The sequence below is a fragment of the Chelonia mydas genome, chromosome 7 (assembly GCF_015237465.2).
Source record: "Chelonia mydas isolate rCheMyd1 chromosome 7, rCheMyd1.pri.v2, whole genome shotgun sequence".
Classification (NCBI taxonomy): domain Eukaryota; kingdom Metazoa; phylum Chordata; order Testudines; family Cheloniidae; genus Chelonia; species Chelonia mydas.
Window position 1 is genome coordinate 43695334 of NC_057853.1, and position 25141 is coordinate 43720474.

General features: G+C 41.6%; 1 protein-coding gene across 4 annotated transcripts; it reads left to right on the forward strand.

Moving 5' to 3' along the window:
• On the forward strand, nt 1–24636 carry ALAS1 (5'-aminolevulinate synthase 1). Of its 4 annotated transcripts, none has more exons than XM_043551429.1 (11): nt 1–3461; nt 14328–14543; nt 16232–16450; nt 17662–17811; nt 17971–18193; nt 18901–19085; nt 20156–20335; nt 20486–20650; nt 22006–22274; nt 22907–23069; nt 24336–24636. In XM_043551429.1, exons 2-11 carry the CDS (start codon nt 14345–14347, stop codon nt 24494–24496), a joined length of 1914 nt encoding a protein of 637 aa, XP_043407364.1. In that variant the 5' UTR covers nt 1–3461; nt 14328–14344; the 3' UTR covers nt 24497–24636. The 4 variants fall into 4 exon arrangements, with proteins under 4 accessions (XP_043407364.1, XP_043407365.1, XP_037760724.2 ...); XM_043551430.1 differs by having other exon boundaries at nt 14328–14411; XM_037904796.2 differs by lacking the exon at nt 1–3461 and adding an exon at nt 13234–13453.
• The last annotated feature ends 505 nt before the right edge of the window (nt 24637–25141 follow it).

A 25141-nucleotide genomic window follows, 5' to 3' on the forward strand; every position in this document is an offset into this window, starting at 1 on the left:
AAAGGTTTATTCATAAAAGGAAAAAGATATAGATGAGAGCTAGAATTGGTTACATGGAATCAACTACATATAGTAATGGCAAAGTTCTTGGTTCAGGCTTGCAGCAGTGATAGAATAAACTGCAGGTTCAAATCAAGTCTCTGGAGTACATCCACAGCTGGGATGGGTCATTATTCCTTTGTTTAGAGCTTCCATTTGTAGCAAAGTCCCTCCAGAGGTATGAAGCAGGACTGAAGACAAGATGGAGGAGCTGCAGCAGCTTTTTATATTCTCTTGCCATCCGGTCTGTCTTTCTTTGTTCCAAAGACAAGCTGTCCATCACATGACATGGAAAAACCTCAGTTCTGTCCATAGGCATGTCCCTGCATACCTTGTTGAGTCTTAAGGCGAGTCTGCCTTCTCTCAGTGGGTCAATTGTATAGCTGATGGTCCTTAATGGGCCATCAAGCAGGCTAAGCAGAGCTGACATCAACTTGTCTGGAGTGTTCCCCAGAAGCATAGCACAAGTTTGAAATATAGACAGTATAGAGCCAATATTCATAACTTTAACTATAAAAATGATACACATATATAGACAGCATAATCATAACCAGCAAACCATAACCTTGTCTTAGACACCTCATTTGACCCCCTTTGTACAAGATTTGGTGCCACTACAGGACTTTGGTTGCAACAATGATCTATACGGTCCCAGCTTATATCAATAACATCACAGTAGGCACTTGCCCAGCATGTGGGAGGCCCAGGTTCAATTCCTTCCTCTGCCTAACGTGGATGCCCCAGGGACTTGAATTTCGCTCTCCCCTCTGCCAGGTGACTGTCCCAACCACCAGTCTATGGAGTTATTCTCATTCTCTCTGGCCCACAGACTACTCCATTATTTTATACAAAGTGGAATAGCTTGCCCCCCTCAGACAGATCTGCTGGAACAATTTTCACACATTTCCTGTAGTGCAGGGGAGGTGCAGCATTCCAAGGGAACATGTGTGTTCATGTATCCTCTTTTAGACAAACAAAGTCTTTGAATTAGACAGAGGAGTTGGGTTTTTCTACCAGGTGTTTCCTCTTCCTTCATGATTTGAGACAAGAGCATGACATTAAAACTTTCACAACCCTTTAATTAACTTTTGGAGCATTGGCTGGCTTCCCCTAGTGACCCTGGATGAGTGCATGGGTGTGGGCATGCACTTTAAGAGCAAGTCTTTTCCTTTTAGGCTGATTTCCGTGACCAATCTTATAAACCTCGTACATTGTGTATGTGGCACAGCTGGAATAAGTCCCTAATTAAACTTACGTGATAAGAAAACCACAGTATCTCAGTCTCCTTCTCTTCTGGAATTAGGTTACCAGAACTAGAGTGGACATACTTTCTATGGGCTAGATCCAGCAACTTTATTGGGAGGCATTCCATTGACTTCAACAGTAATTGGAACAGCACAGATTTAACCAAGCTCCAGTACTGCAAAGTTTCTTTTTGAGGCCTTCAGAGGAAAGCCCACCATCCTACTATAGAAGCTGAATGTAGATTTGTGCTAGAACTGGTCTGCCCAATTCAGATAGGGCAGTGAAAACTAGTGAGCTGACCTATGGAAATGGACAGCTAAAAGTACCCCAAGGCCTCCAATTTCATTTCAAGTAGGGAGTCAAGATCATATTATATCTGACTTGAAAACAGAGAAGGTAACTCTGTCCCTTAGGAGCCTCCACTGGGGAAAGAGAAGCTGCTGAATTTGTCAAAGATTCTGAATTCCAAATCTGGAGAAAAAGAAATCAGAGGTTCCCACACTGGGAAAAAAATATTGCAAGTGTGATGCAACTTGGAAGTTGCTCAAAGAAACACAACACTCATTCCTCTGAACCCACAACCCCTTTTGAGAAGTAGCCCGGCCTCTGAACTCAATGCAGTGCCCCTTTCTGGGATGAAAAGGAAGTGCTGAATCCAGCTGAGCTGCTGGAACATAGGAGGCAGACCTAGCAGACAGACTAGATGTTCTGGAGCTATGGATCCAATAATGGATGTTTTAACCAGTATGCTGGGCTCCAGTTATGCACAGTCACAGCTTGACCTGGGCATAATCCACCCCACACCTCAATGAGATATAAACAAATTTTGGAATACACAATCTGCCAGTACACACATTAATAGTTGAAAGAATCACTAGCACTTTCACCCCTTGATCCTGATTTAGCACCTTGCCTCTTACAGGTACTTAGCCACAATATAATATTTACATGCCACTTCTCCACAGACCTTCTTGGTTAACTACATACAAACAGACTTTCAAATACCACCAGCCCTGAACACCCTGGGTTTCTTCATCCACAGATTAGGTACAGTGCAGGTCACACCAGAGATTGCATATGTTTCCTCTGTGCTGCCACACTAAAATGCCTCAAATCCACCATGGCTGGGCCACTTCTAGAGGTGAACAGTAGTTCAGTCCTCATATGCAGTCAACTCTTGGCCTCTGAGACTGCTAATCAGAGCTGTTATAACAGTGTTTTTTGTAGAGGGAACTCCTGTCCAGTAGGCCCTGAATCGAGACAGACAGACAGACACACACACACTCCCCCCGCCAAAAATTAGTTCACCAAACAGTCATCAGATAACAATAAGCACTCACCTACTCCTCTAAATCCTTCCATAGCAGGATCACCTTGCTTCCATCCCAGATGGGAACAGCTATCTCCAGCAAAACCATCCTCCCTTCTCCTTCGCATTAGTGACTGACAGATTGTAAGATCTTCAGGACAGGGAGCACATTCTATAAAGTGTCACATCAATAGACAGCAACATAGAAGTGTTGCAGATACTTCATAATACTAATACCCTTAAGCTACTTGCGGAGAGGGACAGATTTGGATAAGCAGTTCCAAAGTGAAAGGGTTTATATCCTAATCCCTTGAGCTAGCCAATCCTCTACATAGAGCCTGCAAAGACCTTTAAAACATTTTGGCAGCTGCCTAGATAAAAAGGCAATACTTGAATAGATCACCATCATTCTCACCAAACTGCTTACAGAGTTACCGCTACCCAGTAACCACCCTTCCCCTGCCTCAGGGAAGTCTTACAGGTAATGTTCATTAGCACTGCCTCCAGCCACACCTGTGCTGCTCTATCTCTTCAAAAGGCCTACCCCCTGCATAGGCCTGGCCCTTAAAAAGCAACGTTTGAAAGGGGGCTGTTGTACTAACTGCTGATCAGAGCTGTGTGTTAGATGGCAGATGAATGCTTTGTAGGCCTTTCTCAATATAGGATATCCCCACACAGAGCCCAGAACTGAGGCAAGACATTGTACTTCCCAGTTGTTACAGGAAACACATGTCATTTTGAGGGTAATCTGTTTTAAGACCATACTTCTCTCTTTAAGAGACCCAGGGAGTGAGAGAAGCAAAGTGCAGAGGGATGGAAACTAGAGAACCAGGAAAAATAAGAGAGTTCAACTGACAAACGGAAGAAGGTAAGAACAAAATAATTTCTGTCAGGTTGCCTCTCAGCTGTGTCCTTCTATCTGCTCTGGGTTAGGTACCTTATCATGGTAACTGCATGGCTGTCTGTTTCTTATTGTACCCAGAAATCCAAGCTTGATTGCCTCTTCCTCCCCCCCGCTCCCCACCTACTTAAAAGTATAAAACACAAAGGTTATTATGCAATGTCGCTCAAAGGCTATTGATCAGGGAAAGGGAGTCCCATCTTCACAGAAATCTATATGGAATTGCAGCATTTACATCTGTGTGGCTTTGGCTATATTCTGCAGAATCCTAATTAAGTTTTTTGGCCTGTTTGGTTGTAAAGATCTTCTCCAATGTGCTGGACGCATTATTGTCTCTTTCAGTCTGCAAGGCTAACTCATCAGTGCTGAAAGAGGTGCAAATTTGTTGCCCTCACACCTCCATGCTTCTATATCAATGGTATGACTTTCAGTATTATGACTAGAGTTTTGTCACGCTCACAAGGGAGACAGAATCTATATGACCCAAATTGATCTGAATGTTGTGCCTATGCAAATGCAGAGTTTCTGTTTGAGCCAGTGGCATACAAGCTCCAACAGGGAGGTGTGATCAAGTCCTTTCTTTCTCTCAGGTCCCTCAGCACCAGTTTGCTTCTCCTCCATCACTATTCTGTCCCCAACGTGTTCTCTAACCATATCCATCTCCTTCTGGGCCTGGGTGAAAAAGATGGACCTTGCAGTGGGCCGTGAAGATTATTAGGTTATTAGAGAGCAAGGGCATGAAACAGTAGAGAACAGCCTGCCAGAAACTCCCCTATCTCTTAGGCTGCTAGGGACACACCTGAGATACCCCCAGTTGCCCTAACTGTGGCAGTAAGGATCTCTTAGATCAGCCCCAGGCCATTTACAGCTTTATGAGTATGTCTACACAGCAACTAGATGCCCGTGGCTGGCCCATGCCAGCTGACTTGGACACCCAGGGATTGGGCTGTGGGGCTGTTTCATTGCTGTGTAGATGTCCAGGCTCAGGCTGGAGCCTGGGCTCTAGGACTCTGTGAGGTGGGAGGGTCCCAGAGCTCAGGCTTCAGCTTGAGCCCAGAAGTCTACCCAGCAATGAACAGCCCTGTGGCCCCAAGTCAGCTGGCATAGGCCAGCCACGGGTTTTTCTTTGCTGTGTAGGTGTACCCAATATGTCAAATTTCAGAGTAACAGCCGTGTTAGTCTGTATTCGCAAAAAGAAAAGGAGTACTTGTGGCTCTCTAAGGTGCCACAAGTACTCCTTTTCTTTTTGCCAATATGTCAAAAACTCTCTAGGCCCCAAGCCGATACTCAGCCCTTCCCATTCCCTTCTGGACCCACTGCAAACATCAACTCCCCCTTTTCTTATAGTTCCTAACACCTTGGCCGCTTTGCTCCCAGGTCAGTACAGGATCCTTGCCAAATCCTGAGAGACCCATTCCACTTCCTCAACTGTTTAAAGGAGGACTAGATTTTCTTTTTAATGTTTCCTTCCTACTACTGTGCTGACCTCTCCTGGCCATACTGCCCTCGTGGTGATGCTATGGCAAGCCAGGTGCCTGCTACCCACCACACTTCCCCTCACTACCTGATAGGAGGCACTATGCGTGGCATGAAACAATCACTGATGCAGTAGAAGTCCTGGGAAACATCAGACCTACAAAGGGTAGCACTGCAGGAAACACTGAGTCCCAGCTTCATAATATCTAGTTCCCCTCATGACATAATGGGGTGATGGAGGAGTGGGGGGCTGTGGGGAAGAGAAGGAGGGTAATGCATTTTGTATCAGTTACATACAGGCTTGTCTTTCAACGACAGCAGCTAAGAGTGCTGGTGGAAAAAACTGGCTGAGTTCCTTCTCTGTCCATAGAGGTATCTTTGTAATAGCAGAACTTCCCCATTGTCTCTTCCCTTCCATCCATCCAGACACTGTATGTACAAGCAAACTAAAGTACAGAACAGCACCAGTGATATCCCTGATCACCAGTCCATACACAATGTAGCTGCAAGATTGTTCTCCTGGTTTATTGCACTGACTTCTTCCCTTTGAATCCGTCCACAGGCTTCCCATTTTTCATCAGGTCATGTTCAAGGCCCTACACAATCCTGTCACCTCCCTACTTATCAACTCTTCTTACTGGATCACCTCTCCTGCCCTCTGCCAGTGCCAACCTAGAGCCCACACTTCCCAAACAAACCCCTCCATGCCACCTTCTCGGCCACCTCTTATGCTTGGAACCCCCACTACACACAGCCACTGTAGCCTTCTCCTTTAAATCCCTCTTTGCAACCCATCTATGCTGTGATGCCTACAAGAAATTACCTGAGCCAGTGTTAGTTGGCTCGTGGGCCAGTCCCAGATAGTTGATATTTGTATACAGAGATCTTTGCCAGATTTATGCTTCACTCTCCCTTGGTGTGAGCTCTTCAGAGCTTATGATATAGGCGGGCAATACCTAGTGCATTGAGTGCTATCCTAATACACAGAATTTCCCTAATACTGGTGACCAATAATGTACATATGGCATAACACCTGCTGGGTAGCTTTAGTCCTTTAGGACTAGAAATGAGGGCATTTCATCTCTGAGTATTATGGTATTTCTTACAGTGGAGTGGGCCCATGGTTGCATGAGGCTTTATAAGAAAGTTAGAGATTGCCTAAGAAGTGATGTTGAGCTTTACCAAGATTTTCAGTCAATTTGTATCTGAGTTTGGTCAGAGGAGAATATGGGATCCTAGAAGTTTACTGGCAGATGAAGTCAAGGAGTAGTAACTTAGTTTTTGCCAACTTAGAAATATTGGGCCAGAACCTCAGCTGGTGTAAACTGGCATAGCTCCACTGAAGTTAATTGAGATTCACTGATTTGTGCCACCTTTTCACCCAATATTTCTGCCTAATACAGCTAATTTCAGCTAACACAGACCCCACTTACTATATAGGTAACTATTGTGATATTCAAGGAGCAGGGATCTTTCACAGCAGTGAATACTATTTATTGGGCAGAATCCTAAATATCCAGTAATATTTCAGCCTAGTATGCTGATTGCAAGGGTGTTTTGTGTACTCCTGCTGTGAAACTGTACTGCTTCAGTCTAATAAAGAGAAAACCAACGATATAAAATGGAAGATTTCTGGTGAGAACAGTGTTCTTTTGACAGTGTTAAAGCTATCTTTGTAATCTGGTGCTGTCAATGGGTATTTGTTCATTTCTCCACTGGGGGATGGGGAGCAAAGTGCTCACTCTCTGGTGGCATGATACATATTTATTTTAATGATGGATCAGGTATGGCTTACTGCTTTTGATGAAAGTTCCATTGTGTTCTGTAAAGGGATGTGCCCTTCTTGAGAAAAGACTGGCTTTCCAGATTTTGTCATTCTACTGGGTTAATCCACATAGAGGGGATATGTTCCATTTCATGTGGCCTATAAGGTAATAGGTGTCCATCAAGTTTGTTTTTTAAAGGTCGGTACTTAGTGGATCATTGTGATCTATTTTTAGTGGTCTGACTAGTTAAGCTGATGTGTCATGTGTAACATCATTACTGGGTAGAATTTTGGATTTGAATATTTCTACTACATACCATATGTGCAAATCCTTCCTCACCGCACAGCAAAAATATAGGAAAAAAGGATGCTTACTCCAATTAACTGACTTTCATCCTGCCAACTCAGCTACAATTCAGATGTTTAAAATATCATCATCCGTGTCCTGGATCATGAAAATGTCCATCAGATCACTCTTCAATGTAACTTACACTATTACATACACTTGTCAAAATTGCCAGCATCACAAACTATCAGAACAGTTTTTTGACTGCCAGAAAGTCAATTATACTCCCAGAACTCAAACTCAAATTAATTTGAAGATCCAAGTCCAAAATGTAATGACGTCTTTTGCAATATTATCTTCTGACCTTGCTCTCCACCTTGTATATTTCTCCTGCTTTACAGATTGAACAAGATTTATCAAAAATGAAAACACAATATATTAGCTTCAATAATCCGAGTCTTGCCAACTCGTACAAAACAAAAGCAACTGTCTTCCATTCTGGGGCTGCTGTCACCTGGATAAGAGGAAAACATATTTGGCATGAATGTAATGATTCTGTTATTACTCCTTGTCTCCATCTACCAGTAAAACTCTAGGATACATATTATCCCCCTCCAAGCAAACTTTAAATACAAATTAACTGCAAACCATCATCAAAATCAACACTTCTTATACCATCTCTAACTTTCTTGTAAAAAGAAAAGGAGTACTTGTGGCACCTTAGATCGGGCTATTTCCAGCACAAATCCAGGTTTTCTCACCCACCCCCCCCACACACACACACAAACCCACTCTCCTGTGGGTTTGTGTGTGTGTGTGTGGTGGGGGGGGGGGGGTGAGAAAACCTGGATTTGTGCTGGAAATGGCCCAACTTGATTATTATACACATTGTAAGGAGAGTGATCACTTTAGATAAGCTATTACCAGCAGGAGAGTGGGGTGGGAGGAGGTATTTTTTCATGCTTTGTGTGTATATAAAAAGATCTTCTACACTTTCCACAGTATGCATCCGATGAAGTGAGCTGTAGCTCACGAAAGCTTATGCTCAAATAAATTGGTTAGTCTCTAAGGTGCCACAAGTACTCCTTTTCTTTTTGCAAATACAGACTAACACGGCTGTTACTCTGAAACCTTTCTTGTAAAGTATCATGCAACTGTGGAACCCATTTATTTTAGAAATACCATAGAAAACTCAGCTGAATAGTCCTGATATAGTTAGGGGTTGTTGTTTTTTCCAAAAATAGACCGGATTAGCATGTATGGTTTTTTTTGTTTGTTTGTTTCTGGACCTATTATAAAGGCCATCATTTTCCTTGTGTTCTGAATTGATTGAGATTAAAATTTGCTGTTTCTCCTTTTTATACACATGTACACATGGGTTTATGTGCCACTAAGAACATAACAGCCATACTGGGTCAGACCAAAGGTCCAGCTAGCCTAGTATCCTGTCTTCTGATAGTGGCCAATGCCAGGTGCCCCAGAGGGAATGAACAGAACAGGAAATCAGCAAGTGATCCATTCCCTTTCGCCCATTCCCAGCTTCTGGCAAACAGAGGCTAGGGACACAATCCCTGCCCATCCTGGCTAATAGCCATTGATGGACCTATGCTCCATGAACTTATCTAGTTCTTTTTTGAACCCTGTTATAGTCTTGGCCTTCACAACATCCTCTGGCAAGGAGTTCCACAAGTTCACTGTGCGTGGTGTAGTTCTTGGTGGTTCTGACTGCAAGGCCTTTCTTCTGTAATCTAACCCTTTCTCCCTCCTCTTTCATACCCCATTCTTGGTTGCCGTCACTCACTGCATCTTTACTAGGGCTGTCGATTAACTGCAGTTAACTCACATGATTAACTCAAAAAAATTAATCGCAGTTTTAATCACACTGTTAAACAATGAAGTGAGCTGTAGCTCACGAAAGCTTATGCTCAAATAAATTTGTTAGTCTCTAAGGTGCCACAAGTACTCCTTTTCTATTTTTATTAAACAATAGAATACCAATTGAAATTTATAAAATATTTTGGGTGTTTTTCTATATTTGCATATATATTGTATTCCGTGTTGTAACTGAAATCAAAGTGTATATTTTTATTATAAATATTTGCACTATAAAAATGATAAACGAAAGAAATAGTATTTTTCAGTTCACCTCATACAAGTACTGTAGTGCAATCTCTGTTGTGAACATGCAACTTACAAATATAGATTTATTTATTTTTGTTACATAACTGCACTTAAAAACAAAACAATGTAAAACTTCAGCACTTACAAGTCCACTCGGTCCTACTTCTTTTTCAGCCAATCACTAAGACAAACAAGCTTGTTTACATTTACAGGAGATAAGGCTGCCCTCTTCTTATTTACAATGTCACCTGAAAGCGAGAACAAGTATTTGCTTGGCACTTTTGTAGCCGGCATTGCAAGGTATTGATGTGTCAGATATGCTAACAGAAGTCTTAAAAGAGCAACACTCTGATGTGGAAACTACAGAACCCAAACCACCAAAAAAGAAAAACAATCTTCTGCTGGTGGCATCTGACTCAGATAATGAAAGTGAACATGCATCGGTCCATACTGCTTTAGATTATCGAGTAGAACCCGTCATCAGCATGGACCCATGTCCCCAGGAATGGTGGTTGAAGCCTGAAGGGACATATAAATCTTTAGTGCATCTGGCATATAAATATCTTGCAACACCGTTTACAACAGTGCCATGCAAACGCCTGTTCTCACTTCCAGGTGACAATGTAAACAAGAAGTGGGCAGCATTATCTCCTGCAAATATAAACAAACTTGTTTGTCTGAGCAATTGGCTGAATAAGAAGTAGGACTGAGTGGACTTGCAGCCTCTAAAATTTTACATTGTTTTATTTTTGAATGCAGGTTTTTTTGTACATAATTCTACACTTTTAAGTTCAACTTTCATAATAAAGTGATTGCACTACAGTACTTGTATTAGGTGAATTGAAAAATACTTTCTTTTTTTTTACAGTGCAAATACTTGTAATCAAAAATAAATATAAAGTGAGCACTGTACACTTTGTATTTTATATTGTAATTGAAATCAATATATTTGAAAATGTAGAAAACATCCACAAATATTTAAATAAATGGTATTCTATTAATTTGTTTAATCACGTGATTAATTTATTTAATATTTAGGCAGAGATCATGAAAATTACTCAATGCAGGCAGATTCTTGTGCCCACACAGAACCCCATTGACCTTCATGGGGCTCCACATAGACACAGAGTTTGCTCATATGGGAAAATTTGCAGAATCTGGGCCTCTGACTGTAAATTCTCTATTACAGGGAATGTCTTTCTTTTTTTTTTTCTTCAAGCACTTAACACTGTTCTGGGGGCTGTACGAATAAGTTATGCATTTTTAAGTCACTCTGCATTTTGCAGTCTAATGGAATAAGAACATGGATGGAAATTGGGAGATATGGGTTTGGCACTTTATTTCTGACATTGAGTGAATGACAGTGGACAAGTCGCTTAACCGCTCTGCATCTCTAAAATGGGAATGGCCCACTTGAGATCGGCTAATGAGAGAGCTTTATGTTCAAATATCATTATTCTGTGTCTCCTCTTCTAGTTCAATGGGTGTAGAGAAAAAGCAAAATTGCTTTTACTTCACAATTTTCCATATGGCCCAATAGGGCAGAAAACCACTAAGGACAAAACCACTTATACGGGAAGGGGAATGAATCCTATTTGTAACAGTGGGCTTGGGTTTAAATTTTGCCCATGTTCCTATGGAGCTAGTAGTTTATATACTGTCTTGCTCTATTAAAGCAGGAGGCAGGCAATGGTTTTCAGTTTAACCGTGTTAAAGAAGCTATTGAAATCTCTTCTTTGGAAGCACAAAAATCCCTTTGCACCTACCTCACTAAAAAGCAGGGTATACACCTTTAATTACTAATAGGTGTATCTGACTGGAGAGGCTGCAAACTTGCTATTCAAGTTTTTGTTTCCAGAAATATTAGACAAACCTGTCTTGAAAAAATGGGCAGTGCTCCCATTGACCTTTTTTAAAAGGCAACTTTCTTCTGAACTATTTTTACACTGTAACCTTTGCTTTAAAAAAAAAAAAAAAAAATATTCAGCAGTAGTGTTTTCTGGATTCCTGCAGTATCCTGGTTGGCTCTGGCCTGGGATTTTCTCCTGCTGACTTGGGACCAAATCTTGCAAGAAGTTGAGTGCCCTCAACTTCAGTTACTCAAATGGGGAGCAAGGCACAATTGGGCATTTGAATTCCAATTCACATGCCACAACAAACATTTCCTTGTATGTAGTTTGTTTTTTAGACACCTAAATGAAATGTTCATGCTTTTTAAAATGATGTGCTGACCACTTCTGGAAATCTGGCTTGCACACCTTAATTCTTCACGCACACGCACAATGTAGTATTAGTCAAAGTAACATTATCTTCCATGAAATCATCAAGGCAAATACTTGTACTGTTTAATAACAGAACCAAAACTGCATGGTCATTATCCCACCAGTATCAATGATCATTTTCACAAGTCCAAAAAAATTACTGAAAGTTTGTGGAGTGCTTTTAATAACCTAAATGCTAGTGCCAAGTAAATCACCAAATGTGATATATAAAAACGTAGATTGCACTGGTGATCCATGAGTGAAATATCTACTAAATTCTCAGGATAACTGATGGACTGTAAATTAAAAGATAATGCTGCACTGGTCAGTTATCTTACCGCTGTTGTTTGTTTTCCTGGGTATCTATCAATTCCCCCTTTCTTGCTCTGTCCTCGCTCCTAGACAATGGTGCAGAGCTGCCTGTTTTCTAGTGTTAGCATCGGAGTTTAACAAAGTGTCAATGTTTGAACAAAACAAACCCTTGTTTACATTAGCTGTAGCTTGAATAAGGTAAACAGTAAAGATCCTGTTATTAATGCTGAATACTACTTACTTCCTTAAACATAATTCAAAATGAAGCTGTCTCTTAGCTAGGGATTGGGAGGAGTGTCTTACAGCAGAAGTAAACAATAGTTGGCATGGTTTTAGTGCTTTTAAGTCATTTAATTTAAAAAAAAAAACACGATACACGTAATAAGCCTGGCAATGCCTTAGAAAGGGGCTGACAGAAGAACATGCGAAGCAACAGGACATAAGCAAGGGTAACGGTCCTTAAAAGAAGGGGTGGCTATCTAGTCTTCCTGTATCTATGAGCTGGGTTTTGAGGAGTGGAGGAGTCACCTATCTATTGTCTTGTAGCAAATTTATTTGAGGGAGACAGTATGGGCAGGTGCCATATTCCACTTATGTGTCTTGTTATCAAGTCTTAGACCCACATAGAGTTGATGTGATATTTATCTTATCCCACAAAAGTTTCTGTCCATAGCACCTTTCACTGTAGAAGTTCAATGCCTTTTATTTACTATTTGCATTGTGGGAGTGCTGAGGAGCCTTTGTCAATTGCACCAGGTGCTGTACACACAAAGCTAGCTCACCAGGAGCTCCATTTTACAGTAAATAAATCAAGCCCCCGAGTTCAAATATCTTCTGAAAACTTGCCCAGGGCACCAGTAGGAGAGTCAGAACTAGAACATGGGAAGTGATTCCCAGACCCCTGTTCAACTTTAGCTCACATATTATACCACCACTTGTAACATGGAAACACTGAATCACAAAGCTGAAGTAATGAAGTGCATGTAAATGGCAAGAAACTACCCTGCATCCTCCCTTGCTATGGCCCTGCCTCTCAGCGGGGCTAGCGCTGCCTCTAGCTGTCCCCATGGTGGGGAGGGGACAGTGCCCCTCCATTCTCCCCATACTCGCTTGAACAGGGAGGCTGTTGCTCCCTTCCTGGGGCAGATCCATATGCAGCCACCTTTCCCCCTCAGCCTTGTTCAGTCCCAAGCCCCTAACTCCCAGGTCAAGCCGCTGCCAGGGAGCAGCCAGGTGAGAGGTCCCCTTTTCCTCGCCCAGCAGGTCCTTGTTCTCTCCCCGCTTCTGCCCTGGGAGCTTCCCTCTTCGGCTCCCCCAGAGGCAGCGCCTAACGGCATCGCACCTCCAGCTTCTGCCCCAGCTCTCCCCTTCCCGCCTCCCTCCCCCCGTGCCTCTGTCCCTTCCCAAGCCCCTCCCTCCCCTCAGCAGCCAGCGCTGCGCCGCTTGCTCCCTCCTCCCCGCAGCGTATAGGCGTAGGGATGGGAAGGCCCCTAGGGCATCACGCATGCGCCATAGCGCGGGAAAGGACTGGTGAGAGGCCTCTGCCAACGCATGCGCCTCTGCCGTGAGTATGGAGGGGGTACTGCTGGGCGTCGTCCAGCTGTGCGCATGCGCGGTGCTCGGGCTGCTTATATAGGGAGCTGCGGCTCTAGAAGATCGCGGAGGAGCGTTGGAGCCGGAGGAAGGGCACGGAGCGGCACGGCACGGCACGGCACGGCACGGCACGGCACGGGAGTGGGTGAGGAGCGCGGGCCTGATTCGCCCGCTATTCAGCCGGTCCGGGACTGGTAGGAGGAGCCGGGCCCCTGCCCAGACCGCCACCCCATGAGAGGGCGCTCGGCGGGGTCCTCGCGGGGCACGCCGGCCGCAGCTGGTCCCGGGGCTGGGGACGCTGCGCCCCCCGGGGAGAGGGCAGGGCTGTGGGGGCGCCGGGGACCCCTGTAGGCGCATCGCGCTCTCTGCGCCTGGCTCGCCAAGGCGGGGTGAGGTTCCCCCGGGGCCGCTCAGCTCTGTGCCGCTTTCCGCTGGCCCGGCACCCCGGGGAGCCGCCTCGAGGCCCCCTGCTCCGTGTGCCCCCTTCCCCAGCCGCTGCGGGTCCCAGCCTTCCTCCAGCCTGCTGTGTGACAGGGACACGGCCAAGCTGAAATCGTCAGTTAAAAATAGCCTGGAGGGGGGCTACAGCTGACCCCGGGGCGACTGTAAAATCGCATTTCCGTGTTGGTTTTGCGGTGGAAGCAAACCACGGGCGGGGTGGGAGATATTTTAAATGTTGTTTTATTACAGTAATCCTACAGTCAGGTAAGAAACCCAGCAGATCCGTGAATAGGCTGCTGATGTCCATTTAAATTAGCCAGGGCTTTCCCTCCACTTCCTTTTGGACTCGCCTGTGTCTCCCTGTTAAGATATTTCTGATACTCTTATGTGGTTCTTGGCTTAATTCATGCCATTATTATTCGCAAAGGCAACACTGTACTGTACTGCTTTCCATCTGCTATAACTTAATTGTGTTGTGTATTATTCAACTCTGAAGTAGTCTGGAATATGGTTTTATATGTAAGAAATCCTCTAATACTTGCATATAACACTGTTACCATTCCTATATCTTGCTACAGGATCAAAAAACCTGAAAATGGAAACGGTTGTTCGCCGCTGCCCCTTCCTGTCACGGGTATCCCAGGCTTTTCTGCAGAAGGCGGGCAAGTCCCTACTCTTTTATGCTCAGAGCTGCCCTAAAATGATGGAAGTGGGGACCAAGCCTGCTTCCCGTGCCCTGGGTACTTCAGTTGCTCACTGCCAACAAGCTGAAGAAACAACCCCACCCAATGACAGTCAGTGTCAATTTTGTGTTGTTTTTTTATAGCTAGTTAATGATGTACAAGCTATCATACCCAGAAGCTTATTTATTTTAATCTAATTTTAAGCTTCAACATTTTAGATTCTACTTACAACTGCATTTATGTTTAATATTAGATCACATCCTTTTCTTTACATTTGTCAGGTTATGAGAGGTTATACAGTAGAACCTCTCAATTGCCCCTAATTTTGCTTTCTCAGTGACTGGCATGAACACTTCAAAAAGACTGAAATGTTTACCAGTAAACATCTCAAAGTGTTGTCCTTACTCAGTGTTGCTTATGTTCTTGTTCAAACACTTCAGTTTTTTGTTTTTAAAAAAAGATTGGTCTCTGATTTTAGTCTGTCTGGTTTGTTAAACTTTGCTTTGAAGGTAAACTACTTAATCCTGTAAGATTCAGTGCCTTGCTTGTTGCACTTAGAATAGAGTTATGAGTTTGGAATTCTAAACTTTTGGATTTGGTAACACGTCTGAATCTTGGCTTTATTGTAATATAATAGAAGTGTAAATGAAATCAGTTTCAGTGTGTAGCACACACTGAATAATTGGATGGCAAATTGTGGGAGGGGAAACATGGTTGTTTGAGGAACACACCACCTTCCAAAAAACTAGGAAATGCAGAGAATGCTATAACGCTCACCTTTTGCTGTGGGAGCAAAGGTGAAAAGCTATGCAGTATAGAAGAAGCAATGTTGCCTACACAAGAGGAAAATGAATTGTGTCCCTGAAGCTGTTTCAAAGCAGACAGTAAATTATTACAGGACAACTTTAGGTGGATATAATCTGCTCTTGTCAGATAACTTGCATCCTAGGTGCATTATTCTACAACATTCCATCTTTTTAACTTGCACGTATGTGCGCTACATTAATATTCACTGGTAATGACCATAGGGTCCCTTGTTCTGTAAGATTTCTGGGGTGTCATTTTTATTCAATTGTTTTTCACATTAACAACCCTTGAGTTGTTTAATAAATGCTTCCTGCTTAAGTAGACAAGGAAGAACTTTTTTTAAACACTTTGGGAACTGCCCAGCCAGAAGGAAACTTCTGGAAACTGTAACTGCCTGAGCTGGTGTACTCCCCAAGTATTTTGCTTAATCTTCTCAAACACTTGTTGCTTAAAACTTAACATATATGGCTTCTTTGAAAGTAATTGGACTATTTTAAAACTGAAGTTCATACTCTGCAAACTCTAGTGTAATGTCCGAGAGCAAAGTTCTACTGATCATAACTATGTAATTGGTGCAAATCCAGGTCAGTGGCATTCTCAGACCTCTTATGATTTGTGGCTGTTTATTGACCCTTGCTGAGAAAATTCCCTAGAGAATTTATAACTGGAAATAGTAGGGGAGAAGGGGCAATTGGGAAACTGTCAGCTGAAAACCATTTAAATTGAAATTAAACTCATCCACAAAGCACACTGACTCCTCATTTGGGGAAGAGGCAATAGTATTGCACTCCAAGAAAATTTGGATTTAAATGTTAATCAGATACTGAAACTTAATATTGTGTGATAATGCAAGTACAGATGGCTCAGTTGAGCAATTCTGAATGGTTTGTGGTTTAGTGTAATAGATAGATGTCAGAGAAGTTTTGTTCTTGTGCAATCAGATCACCCCAGTTTCTCTTTTTTTAACCTGTCTTTTGTTTCTCCTATCCAAGAGGCCAAAAATTCCAAAGATGTGTCCCAGGAGAATCCCAGTGGATCCCAGCTGCCTATTAGCCATCCACCTGCTGTTACTAGCCAGAGCACTAGTCAGAGCTCTGCCACTAAATGTCCTTTCCTGGCAGCTCAGATGAACCCTACGAACAGTAATGTTTTCTGCAAAGCCAGCCTAGAACTCCAAGAGGATGTGCAGGAAATGCAGGCTGTAAGGAAGGGTATGTTTTTATGTATGCTGCAATAGACCGTGAAATCTAATCTTTTATAACACTTTGCTTGCTAGCACTAGTCTTCGAGATAAAACCCGTGTCTGACATAATTGCTACCTTATAGGCCAGAGTGAGGGTCATGGGACACTGCAACAAAAGGATTTTATTGCAGAATATAGGGATTTTAATTGTGCTCATGCAGTGCTGTTTATATTACTCACTTTGTTGTGTAATCTATTTTATACCAACTCTCTGTCTACAGATGTTTTTGGCAGCTGGCTTTAGTGAGAATTATGTTCGAGTTGCAAAACAAATATATGTCAAGCTACAGCACTCTGAGTTAGCTCTAAGAAATAGCTCTTGATATTGCTTATAAAAATTCAATGTCTTCACCAAAAAGTCTTACCTATATGTAGAACACATTAGCATTGCTGCCTACATGAACATATTCAAAGAATTAAGCAGCTACAGGCTGGAAAGCGCAAAGCAGGACACTAAAGACAAGAAGTAATTTAATAGAAACCACCTCCCTTCTGCCCTGGACTGTCTTCTCCTTAGTGTTTTGATTGTAGTAGTGCCTAGCGGCCCTGATCAGAAATTGGTGTCCCATTACACGTGTCACTATACAAATAAGACTGTCCCTGCCATAAAGAGAACAAAGTTGCTTTCAGAGTAAAGTAGTTTTGTCAAAACTCTGTTAAAGGAAGGCTTTTCTTTCACCAATAATAATGAAGTCTTGCCGTTTCCTCTGGAAGAAATCCATTTGTTCCTTACCTGTCCACTCCAGCTTTTCCAGTCTGCTGCAAGTCCTAGTAACTATGATCCATGTCAATAGAACAGAAGCTTGGAATAATAGAGAAACGCTTACCTACAACTAAAGCATGTGTTTGGCTCTGGTAGCCTACATATCAACTTCTTATGCCAACTGAATTGGTCCCAGGCAATTATTGAATCTTCTCAATTGGCCCTCAATTTTTGTTAGACAAGATTTGATTTCACAAGGTCTGAGGAAAGTATACGCTGCGTTCTCTTCAGCTTCTGAGCCTTATGGCTCTGCTTTAGTGTCTCAACTAAGATTTTTTTTATTATTATTTTAAACAATTTAAGATATTGGATTTGTAACTTTTCATGGCATTCAATCTTTCTTATTTTTGATATAAGATGGTGTGAAACTGACTTTAATAATCACTGGGTTTCTTTTCAACATCTCAAATATACAGAGTTTACTAAAACACCAGTGAATCCCACTGTGATGAATAGCAAGACTTCGGGAGAAGAGCAGAATAGCTTGCTGAAGAAGTTCCAGGATATTATGTTAAAGCAAAAACCAGAAAGAGTATCTCATCTGCTTCAGGATAACTTGCCAAAATGTAAGGATCATTCTTGTTGTTTGACTAACAAAATTAATTAATTTGAATCTGCTATTAGTCTCCTAAATCCATTTTTGTAGGGTCCAGCTGCAGACAGATCTTTTGACATTCAAAAGTGTTAATTCTTTCTTGTATTTAATAGCCTCTCTCCTCTTCTAGCTGTTTCTACTTTCCAGTATGACCAGTTCTTTGAGAAAAAAATTGATGAGAAAAAAAAGGATCACACGTACCGTGTATTCAAAACTGTGAACCGAAGAGCACAGGTCTTTCCCATGGCAGATGACTACTCTGATTCCCTCATCAGCAAAAAAGAGGTGTCTGTATGGTGTAGCAATGATTACCTAGGGATGAGTCGCCACCCTCGAGTGAGTGGAGCTGTTATGTAAGTAGTTCTCTAACTTAAATTAAAAGTAAAATGTTTGGTAACCACAAGGTATGCAGTGATCTACAGGAAACTATACAAAACTACCTTCCCTAGAACATACATTCTTTTGGGGAAAAAAAATTTGAGCTTGTCATAGCTTTGAGTTAATGATTAAATTCCTTCTGCTGTGTAAAGGGTATTGCTTTTTAGCACATGAATATCCTCCCTTCTCACTTGTTTGGCTACTAAGTGTCATAAAACAATTTTAAAATACAGTTGGCTCTAGTGCTGCAACGCTTTAACTGGTGAACCCCTGATATTCCTTCTTTCTGTATTTGGTTATACGTGGGGGCTTATGGAAAACTGCTGGACCGCATACTGTAATTATCTTAACGTGTCTCAGTACCTATTAAATACAGATAGGTCAGCATAAAGCAGTGGAGTCTTACAGTTTTTGTAAGGGGCACAGCTAGTAACTTTCATTAGCTTTGAGCTCATGAAGTTCCTTGCAAAACTTAGTTTTGCCCTCCAAGGTCCTTATTCAAACTGTAAACAAATACAGTTGCACCTCTTATACCCATTTCTCTTTAACCACTACTGCTTTTATGTAAGTTATTAAGGAATGGCAGTTTGTTATAGAAGATAATGTCCCTTTTCCTGAATTGTTCACATGCTATCAAATAGTATTGATTAATGCTGCTTCCCTTTTGAACGTTTTCTTAAAGGGATACGTTGAAACAACATGGTGCTGGAGCAGGAGGCACCAGAAATATTTCTGGAACCAGTAAATTTCATGTTGATTTGGAGCAAGAGTTGGCTGATCTCCATGGAAAAGATGCAGCATTGCTGTTCTCGTCATGCTTTGTAGCTAATGATTCCACTCTCTTCACATTAGCTAAAATGTTACCAGGTGAGATCTGATGTACTGGATACTATGCAATGTAATACTACATTCCCTGCAAATAAAATACCCTGAAATTTCATTGAAAACTTCTTTCAGATAACTGAGATTCTGACCCTTTTTTTTTTTTTGGTCACTAAATATCACTTTTTAAAAAATCAGTCTTCACTAACTTCTGTTGTGGTGGCACCTAAACACCTTGATCAGGATTTGGGGCATTGTTCTAGATGCCATATAATAATTTCATCAGGCTGCACCTGTATCAGACACAAAGTGGGGAAACAACCGATGACCAGAGTGTCCAAGGTGGTGGTTGGTACATATCTCAGTTCCTCACTTCAATATTAAAGAGAATAAATGGAACTTTAAAGGGTAGGGAAGGACATGTGTTGAAGACAGAATCAACCAGCAAATATCTGAAGTTGAAACTGTAAAGGCAACCTGCTGATATCACAGGGGCTGAGGATTATTGGAGGGATGGGTGGCAGCAAATGACACTCTAGTTGGATGTCTTCCTGCCCAGTTGCTGTAACTCCCTGCTGTTTCCAGAGGCTGGCTTCACTTCTGGAAAAACCTACTGTTTTCCCCACCCCATGTAGCTGCAGGTGGAAGGATAGTTTTTTCCCCTGGTATGGTTAGCACTGGTAAACTGACTCTTTCCAATCCTGTATCTGCTGTTGCTAGAGAAATGTCTACAGTTAAGACTTCTGTAAGTTCCAAATATAAAATTAAATTTTAAAGTATACTACTTTGGGATTGGGTGTCTACTTGCCTTGAGTCAGTTATGCAAATTTAAAGTTGTGAATTCCCAAAAATAAGTGTCCTAATTTTAGAAGTGCTCTAAAGCAAAAATAGAAAATACAGCTATTTTTAGTGGGTCTTAAAATTCCGTCTTAAAAATTGTATGTATTGCAAAGTTTCTGATTTAACAAATTTCTATAGCAACCCCTCTCTTCTGGGGCTAGAACACAAGTTTACCAGCACAATTCCATTTATATAATTTTTAGGTATCTGTACAATCATCTGTCCTCTCTCTCAGTACAGCCATAACCACTAGTAACCTTTGGTTGTCCCTTCAGGCTGTGAGATTTACTCAGATGCAGGAAACCATGCCTCCATGATTCAAGGAATTCGGAACAGCAGAGTGCCTAAGCACATATTTCGCCATAATGATGTCAATCATCTCCGAGAACTACTGAAAAAATCAGATCCATCGACTCCCAGAATTGTTGCATTTGAAACTGTTCACTCAATGGATGGTGAGTCTGCTTTAAAAAGCTTGTATCCTTGGTTAAATAGGTGCCTTACTGAAACACATATGTTGTCTTTGTTTCTTTAAGCTATGAAATATGTATTTACCATGAAAAGCAAGAACTTGCAATTAATTGTGATTACTGTTTTGATCTCAGGTGCAGTGTGTCCTTTGGAAGAATTGTGTGATGTAGCTCATGAGCATGGGGCAATCACTTTTGTAGATGAAGTACATGCTGTTGGGCTATATGGAGCTCGGGGCGGTGGCATAGGAGATCGGGATGGAGTCATGCATAAAATGGACATAATCTCTGGAACACTTGGTATGTGTATCTTCTTACAAAAGTGTGTAAAAGAAGGTCACGCTGCAGACAAGATGAAAGAATAAAATGAACTCAAATGTCAGTAAACTGACTTTTTCCTAGAAATTGAAGCATGGGATTTTTAAAACAGCCTGACTGACTTAGGCACACCACTTCCATTAACTTTCAAAGGCACTTGGGCTAAGTCACTTAAGCTGATTCAAAAATGCCATCTGAAATGGTAAGTTAGCAAAATGACCCTAGTGGCATAGTCCCTACTCCTCTAACAGAGAATTCATCTGTGAGAAAGTTAATTGTGGTGCAGTACTCTATATTTAGATCTTAACTCTCTTTTGTGTAAGGTGGAATGTTCCTAATCCAGAAACCCGAGATGGGAGTTATGTAAGGAGATTTGGCGAGAACTGAAAGAACCAATAAAATTCTTTTGGATGCAATGCAGACTGTTTTCTAACTATTAGAGTTCAAATAGTTTAAACAGATTTTTCACAGTTTCCAGCATGTACTTAAAATATAGAGCAAGAGTTGAAACTCCACCTTAGAAAACCATGTGGTGGGGGTTTTGGTTTAAGAATTTTATTTGCAATCTCAAACATCAGCATGATATAAACAGGAAAATAGTGCAGTAGGGTTCAGTTTAATTTGGCTTTGCTTTGGCCTTCAACTCTTGGGTGGTATCATTTTGAAATGGTGATTACTGTACATGCCCAGTAAATTGCATGAAGCACATAAATAAGATGCAACTAGAAGACAGGAGTGATGGTTATTTTAGGAATAGATTACCCACATAAACCAGCTGAAGAAAAAAGCAGAGGTAGTGGAGTACAGATAATGGTCCTGAGTGTTTAAACTCATTGGAATATATTTTACTTACTCCAATACGTACTGAATTTGTTTATTTTTTGGGTAGGACGTAGTTTTCTTCACTGGCATTAAAATACAGTGCAAGAGTCTTTTGTCCCAGGAATCATAGTAGGTGCTGTTAGTAGGGGGGGTGTGTGTGTGTGTGTGTGTGTGTGTGTGTGTGTGTGTGAGTGAGTGAAACAATGCTCTTGTAGCGGTCACAAGGTTTCTTCATAACAGGGTGGGAGTTTTCTGGGGTGTAGTGGAGTAGACTAACCTTGTTTTTTACTAATTCGTAAATACTAGAATAAAATTGAGGACCCTTATTGCGTGCTAATTATTGGAAAGACTTAATTGTGTTGCTGATAGGAAAGTCAGGATTTGGAGTTCTAGTTCTCAAATGTTTGTCAGAATGATCTCTGATTCCAAGAAAGTGTAAGTACAACTGTCAGATCCTGGCTTGCAGTTATCTTTTCTAAAGGATAGAGTAAATCTTGACTGTTTCTTCTTTTCAGGCAAAGCATTTGGTTGTGTAGGCGGGTACGTTTCCAGTACAAGTTCTCTGATAGACACCGTACGTTCCTATGCTGCTGGCTTCATTTTCACAACATCTCTGCCACCCATGCTGTTAGCTGGTGCGCTTGAATCGGTCAGAACTTTAAAGAGTGCGGAAGGGCAAGTTCTTCGACGCCAGCACCAACGCAATGTTAAACTCATGAGACAAATGCTGATGGATGCTGGACTCCCTGTAGTACACTGTCCCAGTCACATCATTCCAATCCGGGTAACTAAAGATTATGGTATCTTTTCTTTTTAAGTTGTTCCACAAGAATAAACTTGTTTGTATTACAGAAAATTCCTGCAACTGAATCTGACTTGCATTCTTACACAGCATGCTAAAGTGCATAGCTTATTTTAGGTTTATGAAGTATGATGTAGGCTGAAGCTGAGGTTTTTCCTTAAATTACTAAAACCTGCTGTTTTTTGGATGTGTGGTTTTTTGTTTTTAATTTTGCAGCAGGCTGTTAGCCAACAAATTGAATTGGCAAATGCTAAACGTTCCATTCACATTTAATATGAAATTACAACACTAATTTTTTTTTACAACAGTCTAAATTTAAATATCTTCAGGTGTACAAAAATGCATACTAAAGGAATTATACATTGGAAGTACTCTCCTAAGAATAGTAGGAGGAGGTTTTAAATTCTCTTCTATACCACGTTCTGTTCTAATAAGCACAGGGAGGACAAAATGACTAAATTCTGATTTTTGTTGGTAGTCGATACTTAAATTGGAATCTTCCACAGATTGTGGTTTTTAACTAATTTTTCAAACCTAAAAGGTTGTTTTTGTTTTCTGATCATTACACATGCACTGTTCCAGTTACCTTGAACTTGACCATTTTGTAAATCTAGGTTGCAGATGCTGCTAAAAATACTGAGATCTGTGACAGACTGATGAGTCAGCACAGCATCTATGTCCAGGCAATAAACTACCCCACAGTTCCCCGTGGAGAAGAGCTGCTGCGTATTGCCCCTACTCCTCATCACACACCTCAGATGATGAATTATTTCCTTGGTGAGTGAATGGACTTGGACAGAGTTAACACGAAAGCATTTTATGCGATCTTCATTCTGAAGACTTACGCTGTGATCCCTGATCTATTGCTAATTTAAAGAAAACATCTACACTTTTGCTAGGCCCAGCTGGGAAAGGTCACCTTGGAAGAAGGTGAACTATTGCTACGAATGAAGTGTTAGAAAGTGCTATCAATGTTTCCCATTGATTTGCCTTTGAACATGAGTGGTGGTAGCTAACTGTCTGAAAGCTACAAAATGCTGCAGTACAGAAGCCCAGAGCAGTACTAAACCAGTCTTCAGCCATCTTTTATGGTTTATACACATTCTAGTTTAATGTTTGGGGGTTGTTGTTGTTTTTTGTTTTTTGTTTTTTTTTTTTAAATAGAGGTATTGTCTTATAGTGGGTGCTAGTTTAATAGTGCTAATCCATGATTTTGCAGTTTCCATAAATCACCTGGTCATCTGTACATTTAATCAAGATTCGTTGCAGCAAAGCAGCCTAGTATCTCACCATTTCAGTCCTGATTAATCTGTACCAGTTAATAGCTAGAAAATGAGATTTGGGACTCCTGGATTTTCAACCCAGTGAGTCTGGGCAGAGCTGGGAAGTCTGCGCAAGTGAGCCTCCCAGCCCAGTTGACCGAGTTAGCATGGCTCACGCTAGTACTCTAAAACTAGCTGCATAGACAGCACTTTGAAGTTGCAGCTTGGGCTGGAGCCTGGGTTCCATAGATTTGTGGGAGGGGGGCTTCAAAGCCTGAGCCACAACTTCAAAGTGCTGTTTATACAAACCAAAGTCTGACCTGGGCTGGGAGGCTTGCTTCCATGGTTTGTGTAGACAGACTGTGCTGGCCCTGGGAAAATCTTCCATGATTTCAGGTTAGTAAACTGTAAAATGGGGTAACAGCTACCTCGTGGGCATGCTGAAAGGCTCTAAGTGCTCTTTGATTCTCTGAAGAAAGGCAGTTCCATTTTATTATGGAATAAGAGTAATGGGCTGTGGCTAGACGGATAGGTACCTTTATAACTTTGAAGGTGAACTAGTGTCAGTATTTGAGAGCTCCTTCAACACCTTTCTTCGCTAAGCAAAAGTTGTCAGGCATTTCAAGTAGGTTGCTTTGTTTGTTTGGGTTATTTTTACTTTCACTTCACCTCTAAACATTGCAATTCATCATTTGCAGCACTCAGTGTTGGGAAAGAGCTGTAGGTACTGAAAGCTCATTAAAATCGGAATATTCTTAAATGTCTTCCTTTTGTCTAACAGAGAAACTGATGGCTACATGGAAGAATGTTGGGCTGGAGTTGAAACCACACTCTTCAGCGGAATGCAATTTCTGTAGAAGGCCTCTGCATTTTGAGGTGATGAGTGAAAGGGAAAGATCCTACTTCAGTGGCATGAGCAAACTAGTATCTGCTAGTGCTTGAGAGTAACCTGTTAACCCTGTTGATGTCTAGTCCTCTTGAATATCCAAATAGCCTTGGTAGCCTTTTTAAATTGCATATTAAATTATAACATTTTAATCAATAGTCTAAACACAGCTCTGAAAATAAAGTTCAAAACAGTATGTCCTGCCTCTGTCCTTTTAAACTCATTGCTGTTGTATTAGCCTCTACAACTAAGACTGTAGGATTAGTGGTCAGAAACATGAAGTGGAACAAAAACAATCTCAGTTCCACCTTAGTATGTAGTTTCTGATTTACCAATAGATTATCTTTTGCCATTGTGGCAGTTTCAGTGAAAGTATCATTAAATGGTACATTATATATGTAAGACTTTTTTTTTCTTGCCGTTAGGTGAAAGGGAAAGTTGTAATGAGAACTAGTGTGGCTGCAGACCTGACACTGCATAGGTCTTTCTGAGTTCAGGGCCCTGAAACAGATTTATGAGCGTAGTGCTCTATTTCTTTACAAGAACTTTTGCTAGTCTATGCAGGGGTTTTGTTTTTTAAATCTTAATCCTGTGCCATGTCACTTCCTGAGGTGCACCTCACGATTTAAAGTAGAACACCCCTATACAGTAATAAATTTGGAACACTCACACTCTCTTCCCAGCAGTACCTTCCCTCTGTC

What these genes read in the sequence shown, in the direction of transcription:
- ALAS1 (XM_037904796.2), top strand. Translation starts at nt 13,267, where the DNA reads ATGCGCCTCTGCCGTGAGTATGGAGGGGGTACTGCTGGGCGTCGTCCA. An exon ending in CGAGTGAGTGGAGCTGTTAT is followed by an intron (nt 18,194 to 18,900) that starts GTAAGTAGTTCT and finishes GTTTTCTTAAAG; the next exon opens with GGATACGTTGAAACAACATG. An exon ending in AACTGTTCACTCAATGGATG is followed by an intron (nt 20,336 to 20,485) that starts GTGAGTCTGCTT and finishes TTTTGATCTCAG; the next exon opens with GTGCAGTGTGTCCTTTGGAA.